The 21,788-nt window shown below is 51.5% G+C and overlaps 1 protein-coding gene and 1 long non-coding RNA gene across 2 annotated transcripts in view; one reads left to right on the top strand and one right to left on the bottom strand.

The window, feature by feature from the left end:
* LOC144133042 (sodium/potassium/calcium exchanger 4-like) overlaps window positions 1-21,788 on the bottom strand; it is a 59,595-nt gene that overhangs the window by 18,904 nt on the left and 18,903 nt on the right. The window contains exons 2-7 of the mRNA XM_077665863.1: window positions 10,086-11,150; window positions 6,965-7,116; window positions 4,200-4,284; window positions 3,477-3,580; window positions 850-924; window positions 686-765 (exon numbers count right to left, since the gene is read on the bottom strand). Of these exons, the coding sequence (XP_077521989.1) occupies window positions 686-765; window positions 850-924; window positions 3,477-3,580; window positions 4,200-4,284; window positions 6,965-7,116; window positions 10,086-11,150 (1,561 nt within the window). The remainder of the gene's footprint in view (window positions 1-685; window positions 766-849; window positions 925-3,476; window positions 3,581-4,199; window positions 4,285-6,964; window positions 7,117-10,085; window positions 11,151-21,788) is intronic.
* The window catches only part of LOC144133051 (uncharacterized), a 32,727-nt gene that overhangs the window by 10,502 nt on the left and 437 nt on the right, over window positions 1-21,788 (top strand). The gene's annotated exons all lie outside the window — the stretch shown is intronic.

Here is a 21,788-nt window from a genome sequence, read left to right as displayed (position 1 = left end):
ATATTATAAATCATCGGCTCGCTTTTGGGGACTTGTACGCGGCATGAACGCTCAGTAGCCTTTACTCTACAACCCGCCGCGGTGGCTCAGTGGTAAGGGCGCTCGGCTACTGATCCGGAATTCCCGGGTTCGAACCCGACCGCAGTGGCTGCGTTTCTATGGAGGCAAAACGCTAAGGCGCCCGTGTCCTGTGTGATGTCAGTGCACGTTAAAGATCCCCAGGTGGTCGAAATTATTCCGGAGCCCTCCACTACGGCACATGTTTTTTTCCTTTCTTCTTTCACTCCCTCCTTAATAATAATAATAATAATAATAATAATAATAATAATAATAATAATAATAATAATTGGTTTTGGGGGAAAGGAAATGGCTCAGTATCTGTCTCATATATCGTTGGACACCTGAACCGCGCCGTAAGGGAAGGGATAAAGGAGGGAGTGAAAGAAGAAAGGAAGAAAGAGGTGCCGGAGTGGAGGGCTCCGGAATAATTTCGACCTCATTTATCTCTTCCCTTACGGCGCGGTTCAGGTGTCCGCCGATATGTGCGACACATACTGCGCCATTTCCTTTCCCAAAAAAAACGTTATTATTATTATTATTTACTCTACATAATAAAAGCATTTCACAGTCGCTTTTAGTGCCGTGTTAAGGCATACTCCGGTAGTGGTGACGCCAATTAACTCACTTCATGATGTCGATGTAGACCCCGTACAGGAGCAGCATGAAGAGGGAGTCGTACCACGTGACCTGGCCGTCGTAGATCACCTGCAGCATAGGCGCTTGCTTTGTACCTGTCCATTGGTCGGGGGACGCTGCTGGCATGCGGTAGCAGCGACAGGGCTGACTCACCAGGATCAGGATGACCACAGTGAATGCGTAGAATAGGGAGTCCCTGAACAGGGGCCACCACGTCACGGGCACCTCCTGCGAGTCGCGAGGCAGTGGGCGCGTCACTGTAGGGGAGTTGTCCGCGAATATTTTGAAGCGAAAAGCTTCACTACGCTAGGTAAAGCATTCGTCGCGTAGGCCGGAGAATGACCTTGAACGACCTTAAGCCCAACCAAGAGTAGCCGTGTATGACCGTATGCGATACAGCTGTGGTGTCGAACCCTTCACCCCTGACTTTGACCCATGACCTTTAGTTGACCTTCGACATTGGATGACCTTTGGGTTGACCTTTGACCCTATAATAATTAATAATTATATTATTATAGGGTCAAAGGTCATCCAAGGTCGAAGGTAGGTCATAGGTCAGAGGTCAAGGGTTCGACACCATACCTACCACATACGGTCATACAAGGCTATCCTGGTTGGGCTGAAGGTCATTCGAGGTCATTCTCTGGCCGCGACGAATGCTTTAAGAACATTCTATGGCGTGATGTGAAGCCACGTGATGACATCCGATGGGGGTGTTGTAAGACCATGTGATACAACGTCATAGCTACGGTGGTCATGTGGTTATATATAGAACGGCTGTCGCGAGCGTGTAGCGGAGCTGCCATGGACGTGCCACAGACGCTTAGAAAACGTGCTGGCTTTTCGCTGAATTCCAGGGTTAGCTAAGTTAAGCCACTGGCAATTTTTTCTGCTACAGCCGGAGCGCGCGCGACTTAGTGCCCGTAGCGTCCTCTTAGTATAGACTTGTAGCATAACGCGTACCGCTGCCGGTTACCTCGTGTCGTGTACGCGCTGGCGACACGTTGAGCGCTATGTTAGGAGTCGCTGTGTCGCGTCGGTCAAGGCAGTCGCCCTCATTCTATAGGGCGTGCATCCGATTAGCAAGTGCTGTTGCCCGTATGTACGAGTGCCGACCGAAGTCTTGTTGCTTGCGAGTGAGTAGGAACGCTCCGCCTGCCTGCTTCGTTTTCCCGCCTTGTGCGTTTACGCCAATGGCGCTCGGTGAAACGCCCACAGAAGGCTGCTCCTGGTTTCGCCACACGCTCACAGAGACAAGCTTCATCTCTGCGATACCAAATTCTAACCGGCCTTTCCCTTCCACTGGCACTCTAGCGTCTTATGGAAAACCGTGCAGGACGCACGTTACGCAAAACCCAGATGAAAGTTACATTTTACCTTCCCACCTAATCCATGTTCTTGAAAACCTAGACGAACGGGATCTTGGGTTCCCAAACCTCGGTCCACACTGAGCTTTCGAACCGGATTGAGGCGGTGGCTGCTGCCCTTGAGGGGACTTTGGAACTTCTACTTCTTTTGTCTACTTTCGTTAGTCATTTGTAGCAAGTACCGCTACTATAACTGACGCGGTATATGTTGGCGGTGGAGCGCCAATCGTCTGGCACACGCGGGACAGGAACTAAAGCGGTGTCTTTGTTAACAAAAACCTGTTGGCATTAGTGGAAGCTACACCGGCCGCCAGCCAGGCGGCAGAGCGGTCACGACAAGTACTTCGTAAGAGCCAACCAGTTTGATCAGTGTGAAATATGCTATTTCGTTCGTGTAATACAGGCTGAACGTCAAAAACAGCGAGTTTTCTCGTGCGCAGTTTCGAAGGTCGAGTTACACCTCGTAGCTGCCTCTGCTATTTGTGCGACGGAGCATGTTTCTCGTGTTTTTTTTTCTTTGCACTGACGTGCAATGCTACGCTGGATTTGGCCGCGCCCGGTGTATAGTTATAATTGAATTTCTTCCCCCATCGTATATGATGTAGAGGGCGCTACGCCCCAGGCTTATTTCCGGAGTAATTGACGTCACCCTTTTCGCATCGCGCAATGTCGGTAGCAACCAATCCCCGCCCTCCACTCTCCACGCGTCGCTCCGTCCGCGAGAGGCGCTTTTGTCCCGGCTTCCACGTGTGACGTCCCTCGCTCGACATACCCCGCTCGCTCAGCACCGCCCAGAACACACACAACGCCCGTCTCCCAGGCGCTGGAATGACAGCAAGTAACAGACACTGCTGTCCCGCACTTTTCGTATGCCTCACGTGACCTCAGCCCTGTTTGTGACGTCATAGCCACCGGTCGGATGCTGACAGCGAAACCATAACTGCACGTTAAAGATCCCCAGGTGGTCGAAATTATTCCGGAGAACTCCACTAGGGCACCCATTTCTTCCTTTCTTCTTTCACTCCCTTCCCTTACGGCGCGGTTCAGGTGTCCAACGATATATGAGACAGATACTGCGCCATTTCCTCCCCCCCCCAAAAAAAACAATTATTATTTTAATTGCAAGAGAAATTCAACTGTAAATTATTTACCGGGCGCAGGGGAACATTTCACGTAATTATGTATGCATGGGAATGTCTGACGCACCATTCTAGAAAAATGTAATGGAACGAAAAATTGGTATTTCTATCGCTTTATGTCCTCGCCACGTTCTTTGGTATACCATAACGTAGCAGACATGCAGGAACAGTCTAGCCCATATATGGTAACGCCAGCTTCTGTCAGTCGCGAACAAGCTATAGCCTACGCAAGGTCTTCCCCCGGCAGAAATGCAGAGGAGGTTGCACAATTCACCTTTCCGGAGCACAGGCCGCAGAGTCCGATGACGAACAGCACGTTGAAGACCGCGGAGCCCACGATGGTGCCCGTGCCCACGTCTCCCTTTGCGATAAGGACGCCTGCGGGGACCGGCAGGGGGAGCCACTATAGCGTTCCACGTCCACGTGGACATCGGTTAGAAGTCGCTTCGAAACCCCAGCTGCAGTGTTTGGCTGTTAACAGATCTATAGACTGCGCGGATTCCCCGCGATCGACGATTGGCCAAAGGCTGACGATTAGCCGCGAGGATGGAAGTATGTGGTCTTGGAGGTGGCCTGTATACGTCATTAAGTGCTGCTATCTGGAGACTACCGTCATCACTAATGGCCACGCGGGTTGTTGCACCAAGTGTAAGTGCAGCTATGAATGGATATGCCCATTCGAACGCGTTGTGCTGATGAGATGCTACCGTGAAGAGTGGTTGTAACCCGAGACAAAGAGAGGGAGAGAGATACGACCCATGTTTAACGGGTTCCCGGGCATTGCTGATAACGCGGCACACGACATCAGTGATTAGGCGGCCAGGCATGAATGGAAACATGCGTGTTTTTTTTTTCCTCTTTTTTTCTGTTCCTCAGAGGCATAGCTATGTGTACGGTAGCGTGCTGCAGAACGGTTGTGGCAGATAACAAAGAAAGAGTTGCTTGTTTTTCGTGCACAGCATATGTGGAGGTAGGCAGAACATGCGTGCATGTATACCGAGTATGGCGGTGAAGAGCTCGGGTGCTGAGCTGCCTGCTGCCATGAAGGTGGCCCCTGCCACGTCCTCGGACAGGTTCAGCCGCTGCACCAAAGAGGGAAGGGGGGGGGGGGGTCATCTTGAGTATGGGGAAGGGACGTGGCTGTCTTCGTTATGGACGTTTATTTGTTTGTTTATTTTAGTGTAGAGGAGTGGATTCATAAAACCGAACGGAAAAAATGAAGCGGAAAATTTTACAAAATTCGATACAATGGTAAGAATGATAAGCAAACATTTTCTGTTGGTTTTTAACCTTGTTTCGATGTGCTGTATTGCGTACTTTTTATTTCTAAAAAAATGCTGCGCATTTTTTTTGGTTTGTCGTTTTCTATGACCATTCTTTGTTTTTCATCAGTTAACCCCCCCCCCCCCCCCCCAAGGTAATTCCCTGCTGATCCCTTCGTGTATTCTGAAGTAAATAATTAATGCGACAACAAAGATAATATGAGCATTAGCAGCGACGCGCAGAGTTACAAAGAACGCTCTACTCTTTAAGGAACATTAACGTGAGGTCGCAAAACGCAGACATTGACTGGCGGGAATGTGCAGTTTCTGTTATTGATTGGATATCCGCGGGAAGCAGGTGGTTCCAATCGTTGGTTGTACGGGGCTCGGACGGATAATGAAATGTGTTGGCGTGGCAATAACTGAATCCAACTTTGGGCCGGTTGTCAACGCGTGAAGCCCGATACGGTGGCATTGATATACGGCTTTTGAAGAAAAGCCGATGATAATAACCGTTTTAGAGCAGGCAGAGCCCAAAAAATTTTCTTCCAAGTAACCGACAGGCCACACTCTAAACGGAAAGGTGTGAAAAGGGTGTAATCCTATAGCCTACTCACTTTCATGAAAGGAATTTCAGAGAACAGCTTACTCTTTTTTTGCTCCCATATAAGTGTATTTGTGTTTAGTGTGCAGTGATAAGCTTGCCGTAATGTTAGTGGGCCACGACTTTTCATTGTGCATACACAGCGGTCAAAACACGATCTCGTTGGACAGATATGCAAGTACAGCGTCGGTGGAAAATCTTGCGGTTGTGAATTTCAACACTCCTGAAGCTTAAACCCGTGGAAGAGGAGTCACACCCTTCAGAATTTTGATAGCTTCATATATACGTCGTGAGTGCCCTGTTGCACAGCTCATAAAGCACACCCTGCGTCCTGAACACTTTTGACTAAAAGGGCACGTGCAGGATGCTCGCGCTAACACTTGCACCTTCACTGCCACGTGTACACGCTGAGTCGCTTTGGGACGTTAACACCCATTAACTAAACTAAACCACAGCGTACACAGCAGAGCAGTGATCATTATGGAGTCATGTAGGGGCCGCTTTTTGCAAATGTTCATGCTACAAACCAGGTTTCAGTGGCTCGGTGACAAGATTTGCGGCCCGTTTATTAAGATTTCACAAGCCAGGGGTGTATATGCCGATAAGCACTCGGGCGGAGGGGGGGGGGGGGGGCAAGGCCGATGAGACAGGAATAATAACCTCTCTGGTTAAGAGGATACAGCCCGTCGTATTGAAAATGCGCTCAGGCTTCGAGCCGTGGTCGGGTTACGCGATTCTCGAAACCATCGCGGATTGGGCGGGAGTGAGGATGTGTAGTTAGGTTCAGCTTAAGTGTTGTGCGCGGTTACGGACTCGACAGTGCTTCTGAGAAATGCGCGCCTCTACCGTTACGCAACCTCGCGGACAGATTGATGAGAGAGACGGCGGGATAAACGGAGGGGGCAAAACGCTATCCCGTTGCGACATGGCTTGGCCCAGTGTGGCGAAATATCCCCGCGGGGGAAGATTGGGACGCCGGCACTGTCGATCAACAGCGGAGCGCTGAGATCGTCCGGGTCGTCGGACGACGCGTGATCTGCCGACGGGGACTTGCGCAAAGTGGCCTGGTTGGGCAGTAAGTATACTGTGACAAGCGCATGGACAGGCTTGACTCCGCGGCGGGAGTGAACATTTGTGGGTACTGTTTTCTAATCGGAGTGGGGTGCATATTGATGGGCAACGGGAATGGATCGGGATTGCCTCCGGTTACCTATAGACGCATGCGGTTGAGTGGCTGGATTTGTAAGCGCGCGGCAGTTCCGAGCATGTAGAGAAAAAATGGTACTGGTGAGTAGAAGTGTATGTCCGTCCGATATGGCCAGTGTGGTCACTTAGTGAAGAGTGGTTGACCGCATGTCTTCAAGTGCAAGCCCGCAGGTCTACGCGAAGCTTTAACACCGGCAGTTGGTCACTGTTGACAAATAGACGCTAAAGCCTTAATGAAGGCAACCTATATGAACTGACATATCCTGTATGCGCGCATCTATGATCCCACATATAAATATGCAGGCCCCATAAATATTCATATATGACAGTGATATAGAAAGAGCCCCGTAAGATCGCATGTTAATCTCATGTCATCAGTTTGTGAAGTTTTCTTTTAGTGTAGCCGCCGCGGTGGCTCAGAGGTTATGTTGCTGGGCTGCTGACCCGAAAGATGCGGGTTCGATCCCGGCCGCGGCGGTCGCATTTCGATGGAGACGAAATGCTGGAGGCCCGTGTGCTTTGCGGTGTCAGCGCAAGTTAGAGAGACCCAGATGGTGGAAATTATCCGGAGCCCTCCACTACGGCGTCCCTCATAACCGGAGTCGCTTTGGGACGTTAAACTACGTAAAAACCTGAAACCCTAAATGGTTTAGTGTATTCGGCCTTCGGAAAGGACGGAGCAGTACTCACGGCGCAGCACTCCTCCAGGGAGGCGATGAAGTAGTCGTCGCAGACCACTGCCAGGGCGTAGAACATGTATAGCACCACCAGGATGTGCACGATGACGCCGCCCCGGGCGCGGGCCTCGTGCGAGAACAGGTCCGGTGGAAACTCGTGGTACGCTGCGAAGACCAAAACGGTAAAGAAGGGGGGGGGGGGGGGGGGGCTGAGGCTGCGCATTCCCCTGCGCGATCCGTCGACACGTTCACGCCGGTAGCTCGTCGTACATTAATTGCATTTAATTGGCGCGGATTGGCTTTGGCATACGTTGAGCTGACGACGCAAGCACGACGCGTGCGTGTGCTGTCTGGAGGCTAGCCCGCAGATAAACCCACAACTTCATTCACGTGACACGTGGTACTTAAACCAACAACTATGAAGCGTCCGTGGCTTTTGGTCAGGCGGATGTGTTCTGTACGCTGTCTTTGTTTTTGTTTTCGGTAAAGCGGTAACCCTATTGGCGGCTGAGTTGGGCGTTAACGAATACGCTGCGCAAGATGTACGAACTGACAAGATTCTGTTTTCTCTGTGAAAAAAACTGCAAATTTTTAATGCGTGCCGTGTCATTTCTAGCTCGAAGTGTGTGTGTGGTGGAGGGGTTGGGGGGAGGACCAGCGTTGTGCGCATGCGCCCTGGCATTACGGCAGCTGGATGCCGCCTTCACCGACCGTTCCTCTTGTAAAGCATGTAAATGTATGCCCGTGTGCTAAAAATGTTCTTTACTTCGTCGTTTCTCTGCATAATAAGCGAGTTCTGTCCCGCTGCAGAAATGGCGCCTCCTTCGGTCTGTATGTTCATGTCGTCTCAGTGCGGAGCCATTATGCAGTCGGATCAAGCTCAAGCAAGCCTGTGTCGATGCAGACCGCCCTCGCGTTTGGCGTCTGCCTCGGGAAACGGAGCGATTTCTCAATAAGGCAGCCGTCCGCTCTGGATTTCCATTTGCCGCACTGGGCCGCGGGACACCATTTTGTGGGTATAAGAGTTTGGAGTATATGCGTATAAAAAAGAATGATAGAAATACGTAATTCACGCCGGAGGTTTTTTTTTTTTTTTTTTTAGAGAGTGCAGCCGCTAGCCGTGACACAGTAACGGAAATGAAAATTTTGCACAGCCCGCCCGCGCGAGTATAAAAATTGCGCGCCACACCTGCGCTGTAAACGTCGCAGGTCGCCTTTGTTGGGCGAAACTGCGGAGGGCGTGGTCTGCCGGCTATAGCGTCGACCGCGTTGTTGCGCGCGATCATGACGGGACGCTGAAGCTGCGTACACGGTGTACAGGAGTGTGGCGTGGACGCCTTTGAGCGTATACACTAACGAGCGTCTGATGTCTTTGCATGCAGTGTTGTGTGCAGCGAAACCGCGTGCACTGCTGCATTGTGTCCTCCCGGTCACGTGGGCTATAAAGAGGACACGCTAGCTTCGTCTCTAGCCTATTTTCCGTCGTTGTACCGGGGCCGAGACAAACTGCGCGTTGTCACGGCAGGCGTTGGTGGGTACACGTGCCGACCGAAGAAGTCTGGACGGTATACAGTGCGTGGAGATGCAGTCCGCGACTAGTACAGTCTTGGTCAAAAGTCTTGAGGCCACAGCGTTCAGCTGCAGCGAAATGAATGTTTTTAGAAGGCTCCGTGTAGCGGATCATTGAAAGTGCAAGTCAAGTATGAAGCTCCTCTACCACAAGAAGAAACCTTCTGCTAGCATTTCGAGGTCATTCGGTCTTTATTAGTGCCGCAGTGGCTCTGTTATGTGGCTGAAGCCAGAAGCCTTTGGCCTTAAGACTTTTGACGAAGACTGTGCCTAGATGTCGGTGGGGACCGTGATTTGATTTTGTTCGTATTACTTCTTCTGCAGACATTTGATTGTTTTAAACCATTTCTTAAATTCGATTCAGGAGTTATAAAAAAATGGAGAGGACACTTAAGCTCCGCATTAAGGCTAACACGCAGTAGCTTTAATGGGTTAATGTCCATATATGCGGAATTGGTCATTATCGACTTTACATTCATTTATCCCTGGGAGTCCTCATACCCTTCATGGCGGAGTAGCGGGGCTTTGCGCGGCACATGTTGCTCTTCTCGAACAACCTCTCGTGACCGGTCATTAACTTCCTCCTGCCACGGCGGACAGTTTGCCGACAGTCCGGTGGGCAGGTTGTGATGACGCCACAAGGTCACGTGACCTCGGTGGCCTACCGATAGGTTTGATTCTCAGGGGATTTTTTTGCTCAAACGACAACGACGGATTTTCTGAGCAACGGTTAACGCTGTCGCGTTAGAATAAAGTTGGTTGCTTGGCTGAATTAAGCGTTCCCCTTTTGTATTGTTCGTGACTGTACTTCATACACTCAGATTGCTCGAGTCACAATCGACGCGCGTCATTTTGTATCTTTTTTTTTTTTTTCATTTGTGCGAGGTGGTTTTAACGGCCCAAAGTTTCTAACACGACTTCTGCGATAAAATTGGTACGTTGCTACAATGGTCGGATACAAGTAAAGAACGAAACGCCTTTTTCCCGTTATATGATGCTCTTCCAGCCAATGGCGTCGACCGGTTCTCATGAACCTGCTAGTGTGACAATGCAGGAAGTGGCAGATGAAAGTGGAAAGTCTCCTCCCTGCATTGTAGGGAATATCCGCCTCCCTGCATTGTCATGCCACTCCGTGCACGGTCGCGCTCATGAGAACCTACCGATGCCATTGGCTGGAAGGGGGTCCTTTGACGGGGAAAAAGCCGCTTTTTCCTTGACTTGTACCCGAATATAGTAGAGGTGCCTAGCTGGTTTCCCGAGCGAGGTATTTGCCTCAACGCACGAGTGCAATGCGGCGAAGCTTCATCTCTGCCAGCTGGCGAAAGCGCTGAGAGTCCGCGGACGGGTTTGTAAAGTGTCACCCGGCTTAGCTTTTCTACTCTGTGCGACTAAGTTGCCGCCGAGACGGCGCTAAGTAGTCGTAAAAAAAATTTCTGTTCTAACCATTCGGCAGTGGTCGCACTTAAACGCATCGGCATCGTTCATGTCAGAGCCGTCTAGACCGCCTTTAAATGTAACTTTTTTTTTTTCGTCCTGGATAACTGCTGGAGCGATCGTTCACTTACCGGGTCTGATGCAGTCGATGGCCTCCCCCTCCCCTTCTTCTTCGTTTTTCGTTTCGTTTCGCCATTTTTCCTTGGCCCCCGGTTCTGTAGCGTTCTCGGAGACGTTCTTGGCCGGAGCGACTCCCTCCTCCGGGGGCTTCGGCTTGGACTCTTCCCCCTCTCCCTCTTCTCCTGCGGTGCGGCCTTTCTCGGGACTCGACCGGCCCTCGGTTTTCTCCGGCTCGGACGGTTTCTGCTCCTCTTTTCCGGACGGCTTGCTTTCTTCTGGCGGCTTTGGCTTTGGCTTGTGTTGTTTCGTTTTCTGCTCCGGCTGGTCCTCCGATTTCGGTTTCTCCGCCTGCTCGTCCGTCTTGGTCGCTGGTTCCTCCTCGTTGGATTTTGGTTTGGCTTTGGTGTCTGCCTCGGGTTTATCCGGCTTCGTTTTAGGTTCTTGCTCCGGTTTCGCCGCCGTCTCGCTCCGTTCCTCCTCTGCCGTGGACTCCGTCTCTGATTTGCCCTTGGCGGCCTGTTCAGATTTTTCTGCGGTTTTTCCGGCCGATGCCTTTGGCGGCTTCTCTTTTTCCTCCGTCTCTGCCGTAGTCTCTGGCTTGGCTTTGGGCTTCTTGTCGTTTGCTCCCTGGTCGTCTTCTGCCCCATCTTTCGAAGCCTTCTGGCCCGAGGGTTCCTTCGGTTCCGGTTCGCTACCTTCGGCTGCGCCCGTCTCCACCTGCACTCCGGACTGGCCAGCTTTGCCGTCGCCTTTAGGCTCGCTGACCGTGTGCTTTCCTTTGCCCTTGCCAGCTTCGTCTTCGTCTTTGTCTTTTGGTTTTTCTTTGCCGCCCGTCGACTTTGGCTTTGGCTCAGTGCCGTCTTCCTTTGGGGGAATTTTGTCCTCCGGACCGGCGGAGTTTTCAGGCGAGGCTTCCCGTTTGAAGAGCGGGCTTGCGTGTCTCGTAGGCGCCGGGCTGACATCCGTTTCCGGTGCAGACGACCTGAAGCCGTCGTCTGCTTCCGCCACTCCGCCGCCTGCGATGGCGAGCAGACGACGGCCCGCCAGATAGCCGTTGGCGTTGCTCTCGGGCGCGACTGCATATTTTAAAAAGAAAAAAAAAGGAGCAGAAAAGGAAAGCAAACTGCGTTAGGACGATGTGTACTTAAAAGTAGGAGACTTAGCAGAGCAGAAATCTCGTGTCCGCTATGCGGTGTAATACGTTTCGCGCACAATGCATGAACGAAGGGTGAACCAATAAAGTCGTCCCGACACCCATTGTTGTTTTGTTAGAACTAAAACGCGTCACTTCTTTCTTTGTTTACTTCGTTTCGTCATCTCCGTTTGATCGCTGAGTGCCTTCCCCTCGTCCGTCTGATCGAAAAAAAGAAGTGTCGTCTGCCGTAAAATTCTTCCACTGGCTGGAAGAAAGTGACGCCATTTCCGGTGAAGGCATCAACAGCTTCTAAAGCTGTCGCATTGACAACGCAACGCATAAGCTAATTAGGTGTCCCTGGGAATATTTCCTCTGTAGTGTGGTAATCTTCATCGATATAACCACTGACATGATGAGTGGAAAGGAAATCGTAGCCCAGGATGATGTCGTGTGAGCAGCGAGACAGTACAATAAATTCGATGGTGTATAAGACGTCTTCGATGAGAACACGGGCCGTGCACGCCGCTGAGGGATGAATGCGCTGTGATGAGGCGGTGCGAAGCGAAAAGTCGGAAAGTGCGGTGGTCACCTTACGAAGACGACGGCAAAGAGCTTCACTGATGACTGATACGGCAGCGCCCGTGTCGACTAGAGCGAGTACTGCGACGCCGTCGACAAACACTTGAATTACGTTAGTGGGAGAACACCGAGGACTTGAAGAGTTCGAACCAAGCGCAGTTCTTGCCCCGGGAACTGCGACTGTTAGTTTCCCTCAACGGTGCCGGTAGAACGTCGGAGTGGGGACGGGGAACGGCGACGAGGGGAAGGTGATCGGCGAGCTGTGTACGTTTGATTGTCACGAGATACAAATTCGGAACTGGGCGGATTTCTCGGCGAGGGCTGGTCTGTATTGTAGGAGTAGTTCCATAGTTCAGGTCGAGAAGGTGGAAGGCGTTGGCGGCAAAGGCGTGCGACATGGCCCGGCAGCCCGCAAGAGTAGCAGATTGGTCGATTGTCCGCGGTACGCCAAGGGTTCGTAGGGCGTTGGCGTACCCTTGGAATAGGGACATGGAATGCAGACCCAGGCAAAGGCGAAGGAAGGTTGGAAGGAGCGGCCTGGTAGGAAAGAGATGCTGATGGCATGAGCGGCCTGGCCGCAACTTGGGCGTAAGTCAGTGGTGCCGTTACTTGCGCTGGCACGGGGCTGGGCGGCAGCACAGGGCTGGGCGGGAGCATGGAGCTGGGAGGAAGAACGTCAGCGATGTGATCTTGAACGGCACGCCGTATGGTAGGGGCCAAAGACGGAGCCATGTCAGGAACAAGGCGGCCACTATCCTGTAACTGAGGGACCAGCGATAGCTGGCGGGCGACCTCTTCTCGAACGAAGGCTTTGATTTGCTGAAGTAAAGGGCTGTCCTCTGATGGGGTAGAACCGCCCAGCGCAAGTGTAGAGATGGCGTCGTCTCTAACACCGGACCGCCGGGTAGAAGCGCGCTTCTTACGAAGCACGTCGTAGCTCTGGCAAAGCTTGATCACGTCACTCACCGTGGCAGGATTTTTTACCCAGAGCATTTGGCACGCGTCGTCAGAGATGCCTTTCATGATGTTCTCGATCTTATCCGCTTCAGTCATTAGCGGATCGACACGCTTGCATAGGTCCACGATGTCCTCTATATAACTAGTGAACGACTCATCGACTTGCTGAGTGCGCTCACGCAAGCGTTGTTCTGCCCGGAGCTTGCGAACTGCAGGGCGGCCGAACACTTCTGCAAAATTCTTTTTAAATGCAGACCAAGATGGCAGGTCTGCCTCATGGTTGCGAAACCAGAGGTTCGCCACGTCAGTCAGATAAAAGATTACATTGCTTAGCTTGATAGCGTCGTCCCATCTGTTGTAGCTACTGACGCGCTCATATGCCGCCAACCAATCGTCGACGTCCTGGTCGGCTGTGCCACTGAAGAAGCACGGATCACGCTGCCGTAGAGCTCCAGAACACAGCACGGTGGTTGGGAGGGGCGACGATGTCGTGGCAGTGTCATCCGGCATGCTGGAAGCAGAGGGTAACGTGCGGCTTCTTAGTTCCAGGGTGGACGGGAACGTACCCAGCAGCACCTGCACCAATTGTAGGGGTGTGTTTATTCGGTGAACCCAGATGATTCCAGCCGCTCAGGGGAGACTCGCAGCGAAGCGTCAGGCGTGGCGAAAGAGCAAGGCAGCGAACAACTTCTTCGTCCTTGAGAGCGGCAGCACGCGACGCATGTCAGTGGTTATATCGATGAAGATTACCACACTACACCTCCGTAGTTCACGAGCGAAACTTTCCTCTCTGGATTCGCGAGCGTTTCAGAGCCTTTTCCTGAGATATATGTACGCGTACACCGAAGCGATAAAGAAACCGTGTTCGCGTTGGTCGTCTGCTTGGTCGAAAGGTGCAGACGGGAAGGGACAGAGGGAGAGAAATAACCGAGGAATCGTGAAAAAGTTATGCGGATCTCTTGGTGTGCTTTTGCAGGCGGCGAGCTTTCTGGATCGATCATCGTATGTTAACCTCCGCAGGAAAAGAGAGGACATATGTAGTACAAAAAAAAAATAAATTCGAAGCAACGGAGAAGTACTGCAACGGGACACGAAGGGGAAAAAAAAGGCAGACAGAAATAAGAGTTCTGCTTTCACGTGCTGCTTGAAAGCTGAAGGTGCTGCTCTTCGACTTTCTTTGCCGTCTGTTACGAATGTCGCCGCTTCTTGAACAAGTAATGACGAAGTAGAAAAAATTAAGTCGTTAGAAAGCTCTTTTAGGGCCCTCTCGAGCGTCTCGTTGGACGACCCTTAATCTGGTGGCAGAGCGGGGTAACAGAGTGCTCGGTGAACGCTTCGGAGAAGTGCAGTTTTTATTTATGGCCTCAAAACTCGGGCCAGGGCAGTGAAATTCATATTGAGCCACTGTGAGGGCATGGCTGCTCAAGGAAAAATGAAGAGGTTGCCCGGCGAAGGGGGGGGGGGGGGGGGGGGGGGCGTCTAGATTTGCAGGCTAGCGCGGATCAGTCCTTAATTGGATCGATTTACCAAGCGCTATGACTGGAAATTGGTTTGTTGCAGTGAGCGTAACGCTTTTACGTTGCAGTTTTCTTTGAGAATGCTATTCATCCCGTCCAGCTTGGCGCCTAGGTGAACAGTCTACATGTTGTGGCAAAACTGTTTTGTATTTCGTTCGGCATTAGCGTTTTGTAGGCACCATGATTTGTGTGTTCAGACCGAAAATAATGGCATATCGCATGGTGGTGATGGTGAAGGAGGGGGGGGGGGGGCAAAGAAGCTTATTTCTTTGCAGACGGCCGACGCAGATGCATTTCCTTTGGATCAACTGCCGTGAGTTGTGTCTTCCTACATTCAACGCCGTTGGAAAGTACAGTTTGTTTGACCTATCTGCTTGTTGTTTCCCCTTTCCTGACTTTCGGGTATGGTCAAGAAGGTCACGACCGCAGCAGTTTTGCATTGTGAAACCAGCAGTGTGAAGCCATCACCATCATCGTAATCACAGTCAATAATTATCTTAGTTTATCACTTCGTTCAGAGTTCCTTTGCTGTAAGTCTCTCTCTCTTTTTTTTTCTCGCTTGCAAACGATTCTGTGCTGACGTGTAATGCCATTTAATGTCATCGGTCGGCCTCAAAATCTAATTTAACTGAAGTACTTAGCCCGCCGCGGTGGCTCAGTGGTTAGGGCGCTCGACTACTGAGCCGGAGTTCCCGGGTTCGAACCCGACCGCGGCGGCTGCGTTTTTATGGAGGAAAAACGCTAAGGCGCCCGTGTGCTGTGCGATGTCAGTGCACGTTAAAGATCCCCAGGTGGTCGAAATTATTCCGGAGCCCTCTTCTTCCTTTCTTCTTTCACTCCCTCCTTTATCCCTTTCCTTACGGCGCGGTTCAGGTGTCCAACGATATATGAGACGGATACTGCGCCATTTCCTTTCCCCAAAAACCAATTATTATTATTATTAACTGAAGTACTTAACCTACCGGCCTTGTCAGTTGAGCAAACTGGTGTGAGGGCTTGTATGAAGTACTGTAGTGGTTTAGACTCGGGTGCACCTCAGTTATTTACTAGTTAACTGATACCGCAGTCTCTTTCCAGTTTGGCGATCAAGTTTACTTGGGGCTGACTGGTAGCGTTCAGTGTCTGTTTGTTTAACTACTTGATGTGTTACCGCGGTTTTTCTTGGGACGCGGTTGCCACATTTCTTGGTGGCTCATTAGTTAAGGCGCTCGGCTAATGAGCCGGAGGACCCGGGCTCAAACCCGGTCGCGGTAGCCGCATATTGATGGAGGCGAAACGCAAAATGGCGCCCGCGCGCTGTTCTATGTCAGCGCACATTAAAGAACCCCGAGGGGTCTAAATTAATCCGAAGCCCTCCACTGCGGCGTCCCTCGTATACCACGTGTTGCTTCTTTATGGTAAACCCCACAATTTACATTTATATGTGTAACCATAAAACACGTTTCTGCGTCGTCGTCTGGGCACATCCATTACGGCCGTGGACGTCTTCACTTCGACTAAGCTCGCTGTTTATCTGGATTGCGCGTTTAACTACAGGATCCCCTGCTTGACACCCAGGTTCGTTTCTCGTACGAGCACAGTCTGCCGTCGCATATCGACCGTGTTTAGCGTAGAACGCTTGCTACAGCCGCTTCTGCGCATTTATAGAGTGTGGCCATGACCGCCAAGTCTTTTTCCGAGTCGTCTTTCGCGAAAGCAGACGACGAGCCGTGCGCAGACGGCGCACTCGGGACCGCGAAGCAGACGACAGTCGCGGCGCCCCCATGAGGCAGGAACAGAAAACAAATGTAGGCGGAGGAAAGAGACCGGGAGGTTAGCCTCGCTTAGGGAGCAAATAAATCTTCCAGGTCGGCTGTCACACGGGGGGGGGGGGGGGGGGGGGGGGTCTTATTGGGAAATTGGGGGAAAAAGGGGGGAAGAGTGAGAAGAAATGGACTTCGCTGTGCGCAGAGGCACAGTGGCAGACAGTTGGGAGAGGCGAGACCTGTCGTACCCGCGACCCGCGCACACAGAAAGGCGATTGTCGCACGGTCGTTTGCGGGTTACGGGGGCGGTGCGAGTCTCGGGGGCCCGCCGCCGGTTGTCGCCACCTCCGTCGTTCGTCGCTGCTCGCCAAGGGGGGAGAGGAAAAGGGAAGCGAGTGGAAGGGGGGAGAGGGGATGAATTGATTTACGGCCCGTTATCGCCATCCCGGCCACCATAGCGCTGCCGCCGCCTGTCGCGTTGCCTAGTAATAGCCGCTAAACTGAGCCCCGAAACGCGAGCTAGTAGTGGGCGCGGGGGGAAAAAGGTACAGGCCTGCAAGGTACGAGGAGGGTTGGGCTGAGGGCTCGAGCTAGTGCGACGGAAGCGGGAGAAGGCGCCTAGGGAGGGAAAGGGGCGTCGGGAGAGGCTGTACGCGAAACGGAAGGAGTAGGTAGGGGAGAGAGGCGCGCTCGCGCTAACGGAAAAAACAAAGGCAGTAAAAATGGCGGGCTCACGTGCCTTCCCCGAACAAAGACGAAAACAAAGCGAAGTTGAAAGCCGAGAAGCGAGCGCGCTGCAGCAGAGGAATAAATAAGCTGCGACATTGATCGAGCCGGCTGAACGGCGGGCTTTGTGGGAAAAGCCCGGTTCTGTTCGCCCGGGGCCGAGTTGTAGAGCGCCTGCGAAGCTTGCTTCTCCTTGTGCGTTGCGGCTGTGCGGGAAAGTCGAAGCGAGGGAGTGGAAACGTATTGTTCGTGGCGCGTGTGTGGCGTCAGTGTGGCTTATGGAGACGAACGAGACGGATGCGTTGAAAGGAGAAACGTGTCTGCGGGAAAAGCTAGAGCAAAGGGGCTGATAGTAAAGAGGTGAATGGTAAGAGTAGTAGTCGTAGCAGTAGCAGTAGTAGGCGGTAAAAGGGCACTAACAAATGGAACGCCGGGTGATTTCATTCAGGGTGCAAAGACTTTTGATGACAGAGCAGTGGGGCAGGTTCCTCAGGTATGTACGGTGATTGTTTTCGTGGTCGCTTGACTGCCCGGCCGTCGTTATTAGTGGTGCGGTCTGGAACACGTTTCTTTTTTTTTTATGCCCAATATAATCTATCTCCGGCCGTCGTGATAAAAAAAAAAGACAGAAACCAGTTGTAATTGTTTGACTGAGGGGAAGAAGTGAACGGGATGGATTCACTGGAAGTGATTTCGCTAGTGCGAAATGTCACCCGGCGGTATTGCCGCACCGAGCTCGGATGGAGCGGCAGGTCGCTCGCATTATGAAACCGCGCGCGCATTTCGTTTCTTTATTGCTTGGAGGGTGAAAATAGAACAGAGGACATGTTTACCTCTGCGGATGGATACGCGGCTGGGAGAAAAGAAAGGATAGAAGGGAGCAAAGCGAATTTACAAAACAGGCTGGAAAAGAAGCGCTCGTCCGTGGGTTTGATTCCGCTTCTTCCACGGAAAAACACGGGCGTGACGCAAGTTGAGATTGAAACAAGAGAAGGATGAGTCGGAACGGCGGCTTTCCTGCCGCACAGCTTGAGGAAAAATAGCGGTTTTTCTGGAAATCACTCGCTACGCTCTGGATATTCCGTGCAGCGAACGACAAGAAGGAAAGCAAACTTATTCGAAAGCGAACACATTCGGAATGAATGTGTCGCCAAGATTTTCAGCGAAACTTTACTTGAGGTTTTTCCTTTCTTCTTTCCGAGGCAGTTGGCGCGATTAGATTGTGACTCAACTTTATCTGGTATTCCGTTTTAGGTTTTCTTCAGTCCATCTGCGCACTCAGTCGAAATACAGGCATTATACACCACCCGCAGCCAAATACGCGTATGTTCCTTGACAAAGCTCTTTTTTTTTTTCTAAGCTTGACTACCCCTGTGATAAGTTTTCAGACTAGCGGATGGAAACGACACCTGTGAGGCCCGGTGTTAGACATTACAGCGCGCCGTGCAGCTTCAGACCACTCCTGAGCGCTTCACATTCGTGTCGCAGGTGACGCGTGAATATGCGGGGCTGCAATTCTGCTCGCAAGAGCGTGTCGAATGCTAGTACATCGGGTTTGTTAGAAGTTTTTCACTTTGCTTTTCAAATGAGGAGCCCTGAACGTTAACGGCATGCTGTTTTATATTTTTAAACAGCAACATGACTCGTAGTCTCATAATACGCCAGGCGGGGAGGGAGGGGGGATAGAGAGATGCGTTTATTGTCCTTTTTCCTCGGCGTACCCCTAACGCGCAACATAACTCTCTCCCGTCCACCGCAGTGTCTCCTGAACACCCTGTACAGCAGTGAGCAGTTTCAGCTGATGGCCGAACACATCAGTCCGTCCGGGCTTTGCTTCGCTTTTCCACCGAGCTATTATCGGTTTAAGTGGTTGTGAACTTGTGCGTATTAGCATCTCTTACCTGTCCTTATCGACGCGCATATTTGGTGCATTACGGCCCCCGTTGCCGTTGCGCCATTGAAAAAGAAAACGGCAACAAAATGGTGTCGCTGTAGCCCGGCGCAGAACAGGGATGACTGGAAGTCAATTGTAGAGGCGTTTTGTCCTGCAGTAGACGCAGTTTCGATTGTGATGATGATGATGATGATTAGTACTACTGTTACTCTCTTGCTTCCTCCCTCCCTTCTCCTCCAGTTCACGGTAACTGGGGCCGAGCGATCTTCTTTACTCGACAAATGAACCTATCTTTGTCGTGCCTGTGACTTCTTACACGGGTAAGGCTTGCCGGTCGAGGCCGAATCCGTGCGCTTTCCATGCAGGCCTTGGATCGTCACTGCAAACTGAGAGTCTGACGTGCGTCGCCGCAGTCAGTTCAGTACCTACACAAACCCATATCGCTTCGTTTAGAAGCGGCCGATGTTTCAGTTGGAAACCCTTTCTGAATGGATTCTGTAGCCTGCTTCGATTGTGCGGTCGATTGCTCTCCCGTACCGCTTGATCCGCCATGCGAGGAAATATTGCTCGCTTGATCCGATGGTCTAACCGATTTTGAGGAACACGCGCGGTGAACGCTTTTCGCGGATAGTGGTTGCTTTCTCGTGGTGCTTTCTGGCGCCTGTAAAGCGGGCTCCTCCGCACGTTGGGTGTTTATGCGGGGAAGCCATAGCGGGCGGGGTGCTGTGTAAAAAGGACGCCTTCGACTTTCATGGTGCCGATACCCGTCGTAGACGCAGGTTACAAAGAGGTTAATGACGGGCGCGACAAAAAGGCGAGAGTGCGATTGTGTGGAGAAGCCTGCTGCCTAACGAAAGTCCTAGATGGCTGCCGCAAGGCTCGCCGTTTAATGTCGCATAGCGCGCCCTAATGTATCATTGAAGCTTCGCTGAAAGTAAAAAGGGAGAACTTATAGGTGGGAAAGCTCAAAGCTACTGGACGTGTCTTTTCGGAAGGCGGATATTATGCGTGAACATGGTGCTGCGATTAAGGGTGTATGAATCCAACTTGTCTGCGCTACTGTTACGGGGAACGGCCATGTGCCGTCGACGGCACATAGACTTGTAAACTTGTTCAGTAAACTTGCTCAGTAGTGTGCGCCTTACGCCTAGCGTTCCTTTCGGCGCAACATCGAAAACTGCGGTGATGTCTTGACTGGTCCGGGTAAGTTTTTCTTCTTTTTTTTTTTTTATAGCGTAAGGTGTTAAAGGCTTGCCGTAGGGTGCCCTAGGGTGACTGTGTGGTTGGAACTAAATGGTGACATCTTCATGTGACCGGTTTTATTGACGTCATTGTCAAGTTACCATACTTAGTGACGTCATCGTCCGTCCATTGACACCCGGGTCACCTGCGTAAGCCATTACACCACTTGTGCAGTCTCGGTCAAAAGTATTAAGGCCAAAGGCTACTCGCTTCAGCCGCATAGCAGCGCCATTACGGCACTGTTAAATACCGAATGACCTTGAAATGCTAGCAGAAGGTTTCTTGTTGCGGTAGAGAAACTTCCTGCTTGACTTGTGTTTTGAATGATCCGCTACACGTGCGGAGCATTCTATTAACACTCATTTCGGTGCAGCTGAACGCTGTAGCCTGAAGACTTTTAACCAAGACTGTGCATGGCCATCACCCCCCCCCCCCCCCCCCTTTACACTCGCATTAATGGGTCACTGAACTCATTTAACCTTTCGCACATTACGATGACCCCATCGTACAGCACTTTCGACCCCCTCCCCTTAGAATGGAGGAAAGAATGGCTGCTGCAAATTAAGAGCGTCACAGTTGTCCAGATCTCTTTTCGCGTCTACTTCACTGCTGTAAATGCGTTTCTGATCGTCGCTTTCTCGACGGCCGAAAGCGCACACCTCCGCAACGGCCGCACTTGAGGAGTCGAGAAGGGCGGTGCTGTTCGGATGTCTTTCGGATGTCGTTTGGACGCAATTGGCTCGCTTGTTCAAAGAAGTAGGGGCAATGGAAGGCGCATACTGTTACACGCCGTCTCATTTCGCTTCCTCCGTTCTTTCCGCTATCAGTCTAATTCCGAAGCTCACGATTGGGTCATCGCATTAATGGATGGAGCTGATTGCCAGTACATAGATATGATAGCACCCGTAAAGAAGCCTTTTTCCCATTAGCGGGAGGTTTTTTTTTTGCGCACTTTCCAAGAACTGAACAGAACCATAGTTTTTTTCGGTTTCGCCTGGTGTGCTCTCTGAAGGCGGGGTTTGGATGATTGTGAATCTTTGCGTTGTCAGGTAAAAAGAAAAGATTGCTCCGAAATTTCGCTGTTGGCGGCTGGAAAAAGTGTGCGTGTTTGACAAATAGCATTTTTACTCCAGTTCCGCCGAGCAATGCGCGGCGTCTTCCGGTGTCTTGGGCGTGTTCCGCGTTGTTTAAGCGCGCGTGAGAACTTTCGCTGCGTGCATGTCGCTTCGCGAAATGGCAGAACCGTTGGGCTGGCTGCACGCTCGTGTATGGCATCGCTGTACCACCTGGCCTGGTGCTGCGAGGCTTGGCAAAGGAGAGGGATTGTCCCAGAGCTCTTTGATAGTACCAGTTGTAACACTCCGTAGAACCGATGTATCAGAAACTGGCGCTTTAATTGGGCCGAAATGGGGTTTAGCAGACTGTCACGCCACCTGCAGTATTTCAGACGAACTGCTTACGTCTCCTTGAAGCCCAAATATCGACCAAAAGTTGTTTTCCAAAATATGTCGACCAAAAGCCGAGCTCATAGGTGGCGCCACCGTCTGCGGTGGTGCCACTCCTGATCAGCGAAAATGTCTCTCTCCTGAATCTTAGTTCGTGGTCGACACACTCAAATTTATTCGGCAGCTTATGGCAGAACTGAAATGTGCTGTGAGCGGACCGATAGTTGTCGCGGCGAGTCGCTCGATCGAATAGGACACGCCTGTTCGTTTAGAAGGCGGAAAACTTGCCGTCACAGCGTCCTTCTTTGGTGTTTGGTGCGCGTTAGTTGGTCACGTACAAATTCCGTTCTTTCACATCGCGCGTCATCGAGGCATCATTAAAATCATGCTGTCATGAAAAGTAGCGGCGTTGCATGGTGTTTGTTCCTTTTTTTCTGTTGTGCCGTGTTCTTGAGCTGCTTGCTAAGTGATGTA

The sequence above is a fragment of the Amblyomma americanum genome, chromosome 5, assembly GCF_052857255.1.
Source record: "Amblyomma americanum isolate KBUSLIRL-KWMA chromosome 5, ASM5285725v1, whole genome shotgun sequence".
NCBI classification, from domain to species: Eukaryota; Metazoa; Arthropoda; class Arachnida; order Ixodida; family Ixodidae; genus Amblyomma; species Amblyomma americanum.
This window is presented reverse-complemented; position numbering and strand designations above follow the sequence as displayed.